The 9019-nt window shown below is 23.7% G+C and overlaps 1 protein-coding gene across 3 annotated transcripts in view; it reads left to right on the forward strand.

The window, feature by feature from the left end:
* Positions 1–8426, forward strand: part of LOC117170684 (transcription initiation factor TFIID subunit 3-like) — a 51150-nt gene extending 42724 nt beyond the window's left edge. For all 3 annotated transcript variants that reach the window (XM_033357651.1, XM_033357653.1, XM_033357652.1), the window contains one exon: positions 7982–8426. In XM_033357651.1, coding sequence (XP_033213542.1) covers positions 7982–8117 — 136 coding nt within the window. In that variant the 3' untranslated portion in view covers positions 8118–8426. The remainder of the gene's footprint in view (positions 1–7981) is intronic.
* The last annotated feature ends 593 nt before the right edge of the window (positions 8427–9019 follow it).

Genomic DNA, 9019 nt, shown 5'->3' on the forward strand with positions numbered 1-9019 from the left:
TTTTGAAAATTAAAATTCGAAAATTTTTTCTAAAGCCTCCAGGGGACTTCGCTTTCGCACGAAAAAATTTTATGTGCCCTTATTGCATCCGGACCCACAATTATAAAATATCCGAACTAGAAAATTTCAGAGTTTAATAAATTAATTTTTTAAATAAATATATTATAATGTTTAAAGATGATAAAATTATTTTTTAAATATAAAATAACTATGATTGAAAGAAATTTTCTTCCAGAAATATATATTTTTTCAATTATTGTTATTTTAAATAAAAACAATAATTTTAGGAACTCCAAAGAATAAAAATATTTGATTTTTGTATTTTCAATACATAAATAATATCACAAAATTTTTCCCCCCTTTTTAAATTCGGGAATTTTCTAGTTTGGATATTTTAAAATTCGGTAATTTTCGTTCGCGAATTTATATTATATAAGAATATAAGAATATTATAAACTATTCAAGAATTTTATTATTTGATGATTTTATAATTCAGGAATTTTATTATTCGGAGATTTTCCAATTCAGGAATTTTACTATTTGAAAATTTTATCATTCAGGAATTTTATTTTTCGACATTTTTCGTCGTCCCAAATTTTTAATTAAAAACCTTTCAAAGGATTTCAAAATACTTCAAAAATCGTATGGTATTTTAAAATATTCCAAAACTTTTCAATTCATTTCAGTAATTTAATAAGATTTTAGGGATTTGTGATTTATCAGGGTATCTTGAAAAATTCCAAGGAATTTTTAATATATTTTTATAATTTGAAGGTATTTGAAAGGATTTTAAAGACTTTAGGATATTAAAAAAAAAGTTTCAAGAAATTTCCAAAATTTTCAAAGGATTTGAAATATTTTAGGGAATTTTTAAAATTTTCAAGAAATTTCCAAAAGCTTTAAAAAATATCTAGGGAATTATAAATATTCTAGGGTATTTAAAAACATTCAAAGGAATCTTAATTGATTTCAGTAATTTAACGGGAATTAAAAGCCTTTGTATTATTTTTGGGTATTTTGAAAATTCTAAGAAATTTTCAAAAGTTAAGGATTCTTTAGAACATTCCAAATCTAATGGGATTTGAAATGATTAAAAAATTTTAAAAGTATTTTAACACATTTCAAGAAATATTAAATAAATTTTAGTGATTTGAAGATATTCTAGATGATTTTAAAACATTTTTGGGTATTTTTAAAACTTCCAAGAATTTTTCAAGAGCATTGAAAAGTTTCGAGGAAATTTTTCAAAGAATTTGAAAAATTTGAGGGTATTTTAAAAGATTCATAGAATTTGTGAAGAGTTAAAAAATTACAAGTAATTTTGAAAAATTGTAAAGGCTTTCAAATATTTTGGGATATTTAAAAAAATTCCAAAGAATTTTCAATTGATTTCAATAATCTAATGCCATTTCAAATGATTTGAAATTGTTTAAAATATTTTAAAACATTGCAAGAAATGTTTAATATATTAAAAAATGTGAAGGTTTTCCGTAGGATTTGCAAGATTTTAGGGTATTTTTATAACTTTCAAGGAACTTTCTGAAGCATTTAAAGTTTTTAAATATTTTTGAAAATTTCCAAAGGATTTGAAATGTTGTAGTTTTTTTTCTAAGTTCCATGAAATTTTTAAAAGCTTTGCCAAATGTAAAGGGATTTCAAATATTTTATAGTATTTGAAGGACTTCAATTAGTTTTTAATATAGTTAAATAATTTGGAGGGATTCTAAAGGATTTGACCAATTTTTGGGTATTTTAAAATTTTTGAGGAATTTTCAAGACATTTTTAAAAATTTCAAAGTATTCCAAAATATTTCAAGGGATGTCAAAGAATTTAAATTATTTTAGTGAATTTTAAAAGATTATATGGAATATTCAAGAGCTTTAAAAGTTTAAAGGAATTTAAAAAAATTGCAAGAAATTTTTAAAAGCTTTACAAAATTGCAAAGGCTTTGAAAAGATTTAAAAGGTTTTAAAATATTTTGGGGTATTTTAAAACATTCCAAGAATTTGTCAAAAATTTAAAAGAGATTTAAAAAGGATTCAAGGTATTTATTTATTTTTAATTCCAACAAATTTTTAAGAACTTTTAAAAAGGAAGGGATTTCAAAATATCCTAAAGGATTTAAAAGATTTAAGGGGATTTTAAAAGATTCCAAGAAATTTTCGATTGATTTCTATAATTTAATGGGATTTCAAAGAATAAAAAATATTTTAGGACATTTTGAAAAATTCCATTGAATTTTTAATATATTTCAAGAGAGTTCAAAAAATTTTTTAAAGTTAAAATATTTTAAGGCATTCAAGATATTTTCAAAAGATTTACAAAATCTCAAAGGATTTCATATATTTAAGGGTATTTTAAATAATTCCAATCAATTTTCAAAAGCATAAATAATTTGGGATTTTTTTTTTAATTCCAAGGAATTTTCAAGATCTTTGCATAGTTGCAAGAGATTTTAAAAGATTTGAAATATTTGAGCGTATTTTGAAAGATTCTAAGGAATTCTCAAGAGCTATAAAAAGTTCCAAGAAATTACAAAAGACTTTAAAGGATTTTAAATATTTTTAGCTATTTGAAAAGATTCCAAGGAATTTTCAAGTGATCAAGAGTATTTTAAAAGATAAATAAAAATTTCAACTTTTTTCAATGAAGTTTCTTGATTTTTTGTTCAGTTTTTGTTCTATTCATCTTGAAGTCTCTGAAACTAACCTTGAATTTTTAAACATTTCATCAAATTCTTTTGAATTCCTTTTAATTTTTCTACACGTATTTTTAACTTACTAAAGTCGATGAATTTTTAAATATTTTTTAATTGATTTAAATTCATCTTGAATTTTCAAGAATTTCATCGAATTCTTTTTATCTCCCTTAAATTCTTCTAGATTAACTCTAATTTTACTAAAATCAATGGAATTTATTAACTTTTTCCAATTCATTTGAATTCTTTTGAATTTAATTTGGAATTCTTTTTAAGTCTTATGAATTTATCCTCAATTCGTTAAAATTCACCGGAAATTCTTAAGTTTTTATCAAATTCTTTTAAATTGAAAATAACATTGGTCACATATTTTTAATACACATATTGCACATTAATCACTTTTATTCACTCCTTAGTTAAAAGTTTACAAATAGTAATATAAATTAATATTAAAATATAATATATTAAAATTAAAATCATTAATAAAATTAATAATTTTAAATATTAGTGATGAGGGAAAATAAAAAATAAGTCAGAGAAATATCAGGGAATTTTGAAAATGAAGAATTGTGGCCACCCTGGTAACTGGTAAGCCTTGATTTTATTAAGGCTGAAACTACAACTTTAAAATCATTTAGAATACAAATTTAAGTTTAATTTAGTATAAAAATGTTTCTTTTTTAGGACCGAGTTCCACAGTTTAATTTCCTGATAGTCTTAGGCATAATTATTTTAAATTTAATTTAATTTTACAATTGTAGTTAATAATCGTAGTAATTAGAACGTTTATTAGCATTTTGTTTGACGTTTTCTTTATGTTTGCATCGAGATATCGTGTAATTGTAAACGTATTCTTATTTTTTCAGTAGTTTTCTCGGTAGTTATTATTTTTATAATTATCAAATTAACATTCTTCTCTGATTTCCTTCTCATATTGTTTTTTCTTCTCGTTGCTAATATTTTATTTCTCGGCATGTATCATTAAAAATATTAATTTTTGCTAAATTTGTATTTGTTTAGCTTAGATCATAAGAAATTATATTTCAGTTTACTTAATATTTTCAAGGTTTACATTTAATACATTAACGTATAAAGTAAATAATATTACCTTTCAACCAAATCCTAAAATCTTCTCAACTCCAAAGAAAGACTTATTTTTGTAATAAGGTGGGTCGGAAGAAAAAAATTGAAATCAAAAACAGCCTAGCCAAAATCTAATTTTTATAAGCCTCAAAAAAATAATATATTTTTAAAAGCTTCGAAAATTCTGGCCCTTTTTATGTATCAAAAAAATGTTAATGCAGTTTATTTGGAATTCCTTTGAATTATTTGAAATTATTTTTAATTCACCTTAAATTATTTGAAATTCTCCTGAAATCCATTGAATTCAATGATTTTATCAGATTCTTATTGACTAATTCTAATCACTCCTATTTATCAAAATTCAATTTAATTTTTTGGGAATTTAAAACTTCTTTTATACTCAGTTAAATCATTTCTTTTTATTTATCTTGATATCGTATGCATTTCATTGAATCTTTCTAAATTCACCAGAATTACTGAACTCAAAATATTTTCCATTTTTTAAAATTAACTTGAATTCGTTTAGAATTCACCAAGAATTCATATTTTCTTTAAATTTTCTATAAATTCATAACTATTTTATTTTATTCTATGATTTAAAAATTATTTTCTCAATTCACTTAAATTCTTTTGAATTCGATTTTACTAAATTCGATGGAAATGTTTGTATTTACACTTTTTTTTCAAGTATATTTTTTCAAACTCATTAAATTTATTCAAAGACTAAAATTCTTCTAAATTTACTCCAATTTTACTCAAATCAATATAGTATTTTGGATTAAAACAAAAATTTAGCTTATTTGAAATAATATGAAATTCGACCTGAATTCTTTGGAATTCCCTTACATTCTTCTAAATCCACTCAAATTTTACTGAAATTAATGAAATATTTTAGATAAAATATTTTTTTTCAATCCATTTGAATTAATTTGCAATTTCAACCTCAATTCTTTTAAATTTGACTGGAATTCTTTTAATTTTTTGGAATTCTCTTAAATTAAAAAAATTCTAAACTCAATTCTACCAATTTCACTGAATTTTCATATTTTTATTTAAAATCGATCTGAAGTCTTTTAAACTCACTTTGAATTGTAAGGTAATTTATAAAATTCTGTTGAATTCCCTTAAATTTTTCTCGAATCAATCCAAATTTAATGAATATAATGGATTTTAAAAATATTTCCGAATTGTTTGCAGTTATTTTGAGATTTTTTTATTCATTTTGAATTTTTATTAATTCCATCGAATTCTTCTCATTTCCCTTTTATTTTTCTAAATTTACTTGCGTTTTCATTAATAGAATTGAATTGAATTCACGATGAATTCTTTTAAAATATTTTTATTTTTTCGACACATTTGAATTCACGCTGACTTCTTACTAATTTGACCAGAATTATTTTAAATTTTATTGATCTTTAACATTTTTCCTGCATTTTTTTAAAATTTGCTTCAATTCTTCCTAATTTTTCGTAATGAATTCAATGAAGTTCTTAAATACATTTGAATTATTTTCAAATCACTAGAATTTTTCTTTAATTTACCTTTAATTTTGAGTAATTCCATCGAATTCTTTTCATTTTCCTGAAATTTCTCCAAATTCATTCGGATTTTATTTAATTCTATGATATAATTTTTTCAATTCACTTAAATTCTATTGAATGAGAATTTATTTAATTTGCCGGAAATTTGTTTATTGTGTCTTTTTTTAATTATATTTTTTTCAAAATCTTATTAATTTGATCAAAGCCTCGCGAATCTTTCTAAAAATACTCCAATTTTACTGAAAACAGTGGAATATTTTTGATAAAAAACAAAAATCAGCTCATTTGAATTCATGCTGAAATCACCCTGAATTCTTATTAGTTATTAATGCATCCTGTGCTTTATTGTTGACTCACTGAGCTTTTTTTAAAAATTAATTTTAATTCTTCTAAATTCACGTAATTCTGCTTAATAAAATGGATTCAATTTTGCTCAATTTACCCAGGTGTCTTTTAAACTCACCTTGAATTCTTTAGCATTTTATCAAATTCATTTGAATTACCTTTAATTTTTTTAAATCATTTCCAATTTAATGAATTAAATTCATTTTTGAAATATTTTTTAATTGTTCTTAATTCACTGGGATTTTTTTTAAATTTACTTTGAATTTTGAATTATTCCATAGAATTCTTCTAATTTCCCCCTCTCTAAATTTACTTGCCTTGTATTTAATTCTATGATTTGAAAATGATTTTCACTTAAAATTTTCATTTACTTAAATATTTTCACCTAAAATTCGACCTGAGTTCTATCTTTTTTCTCAATTCAATTAAATGAATTCAATTTTCTTTTAATTTACCCTGAAGTCTTTTAAAGTCACCTTGAATTCTTATGGCCTGAATTCTTATTAGTTTTCCGGAATTCTTTTAAATTCTTTAAAATTCCCTTATATTTTTTTGAATTCTCTAAAATTCTTCTAATTTCACTCAATTGTAGTAAATTCTTCGCTAGTTTTGAGTGTTTTTTTCTTTCACGCTGATGTATTTTAGACTCAGCTTCAATTCTTAGGAATTTCATTAAATTCTTTTGAATGCTCTTGAATTATTTTCGAATCAATCTAAATTCAGTGAATTTTATAAATATTTTTAGTTTTACATTCACTCTGCATTCTTAAAAATTTATCCTGAATTTCTTTAAATTCCCCTTGAATTCGTATAAATTTCATCTAATCCTCTCATTCTCCTGAATTCTTTTAAATTCATTCGTTACATTTTTTGCAATTGATTTGAATTCATTTGAAATTCCATTTGAATTCTTATCAAGTTGTCCGGAATTCGTTTAAATTCTTTGAAATTCCTTAATTTTTTTTTTAATTCTCTCGAATTACTCTAAATTGACTCAATTCTAATAAATTTATTGCCATTTTTTACTCTGAAGTATTTTGAAGTCACCTCCAGTTTTTAAATATTTCATAAATTCCTTGAATTTTTTTCAAATAAATTCTGATATAATTTCACTTAAATTTTTCACGTAAAATTTTAAGTGTATGTAAATGAATTCTATCAGTTTTCTCAATTAAATTAAATGGATTACATTATCTTTTATTTTACCCTAACGTCTTTTGAACTCACTTTAAATTCTTATGCATTTTATCAAATACTTTTGAATTCCCTTACATTCTTCTAAATTCACTTAAATTTTATGGAAATCAATTAAATGTTTTAAATTTTAAAAAATTCAATTTAATTGAATTCATTTGGAATTCAATCTGAATTCTTATAAATTCTTTGGAATTCACTTAATTCTACTAAATTCTTGACAATTTTGTAGTTTTTTTATTCATTCGGAAGTATTGACTCATCTTGAATTCTGAGGAATTTCATCAAATTCGTTTGAATTGCTTTGAATTATTCTCAAATCAGTGAGATTTTAATGAGTTCAATGAAATTTAAACTTGTTCTTAATTCACTGGATTTTTAAAAATTAACTTTGAATTTTGAATAATTCGTTCGAATTCTTCTCATTTCCCTTTCTCTAAATTTACTTGCATTTTATTTAATTCTATGATTTAAAAATGATTTTTTCTCAATTCACTTAAAATTTGCATTGATTTAGATTTTTCACTTAAAATTCGGCCTTAATTCTATCAGTTTTCTCAAATTAAATGGATTACATTATCTTTTAATTTACCCTGAATTCTTATGGATTTTATAAAAAAACTTTTGAATTCCCTTAAATTCTTCTAAATTCACTCAAATTTTACTGAAATCAATTAAATGTTTTAGATTTTTTTGTTAATTTCAATTTTGATGAATTCATTCAGAATTCGACCTGAATTCTTATTAATTTTCCTAAATTCGGCACAAGCTTTTAGTTTTTTATTCACCCTGAAGTATTTTAGACTCACATTCAATTCTTAGGAATTTTATCAAATTCTTTTGAATACCCTTTAATTACTTTCAAATCAATCTAAATTCAATTAATTTTACAGATATTTTTGAATTTTTCTCAATTCACTTGATTTTTTTTTTAATTCACTGTGAATTTCAAATAATTCCGTCGAATTCTGTTCATTACCTTTAAAGGCGCAAAATAAAACTTTTCAGTTCCATGCTATTTTTGATTTTCAATTTTTGTGGACCCACCCTGTTCTCTAATTTTGAAAATTCGAATCGAAAAAAAAAGAAACTAAAATAAACTTGAATTTCTTTTTTCAGGGTGTGTGTTGGCATGCAGGTTCCTCCGGCGCCGAACGAAGACTGGTACTGTCGACAGTGTTTAACAAAAAAACAGGAACTTCATCATGACAAAAAGAAGAAGAAGCGCAAGAAGAAAGTGAAAGTGCCCGCCTAGTATAAGCTAACCGGGCCCGGCGTAAGGCCCGGTTTGCCGATTCAAAATCTTGCGAAAGTAAAGACAAAAGACAGCAAAGATGGAATGAAAAGTCTCAAGGTGAAAAAAATCGCCAGAAAAGAAATGAAGTTGCAAATGAAGGGGTTGAAAATGAAACCAAACAAGGGAAAATTAAAAGACAAGAAGAGCATCATCAAAGTGAAAAGAGCGAAGAAAGTCAAGAAACTGAAGGACTTTTCTCTAAGTTTAGAACCACCAAAAGCTCAGTAATTTTTTCCCATTTTATCGAAATATCATTTAAAAAAAAAATTTAATTTAGCACTTAAGTTAAGAAAAAAGAAAGGGAAGAAGAAAAAAGAATCTCCTAAGTTTGGAAATTTTCATTTCTCTTGGCTGTTTGTTTTTGCTTTCGGGGTAATTTTACTCTTGTTGAATTTTATATAATTGTTTTACCTTGTCCCTTTAGACTGTTTTCTTGTGTATAATATTTAATCTCTAGCTTTATTATCAAGTAGTAAGATAAACAAATGTATATACGATTACTGATAATACGATTACGATAATGCGAATTGTCAGAATGAAGGTGAGAACGATCATGTAGGAGAAATCGAATTTATAAATATGGAATTCAAAGTAACTTATACACAACGTTGAATCTATTTGTAATTTATACGATCGGTTGACTTGGCTTAAAAATATCGAGTGAGAATGACTGGAACTTGTTGAAAATTAATTTTGATCGGACGATTAATGAAATATTAATTGCTTTCTTGTATTGTTATTTGGTTCTCATTTTCACTTGGTATCTTTAAGTATTTTATGATCCAATAATTAATAGAAAATAACCTCTGCCTCTGAAACAGGCATTGAATTAAAAGAATATTTACCGAATTTAAATAGAC

Source organism: Belonocnema kinseyi, chromosome 4 (assembly GCF_010883055.1).
Source record: "Belonocnema kinseyi isolate 2016_QV_RU_SX_M_011 chromosome 4, B_treatae_v1, whole genome shotgun sequence".
NCBI classification, from domain to species: domain Eukaryota; kingdom Metazoa; phylum Arthropoda; class Insecta; order Hymenoptera; family Cynipidae; genus Belonocnema; species Belonocnema kinseyi.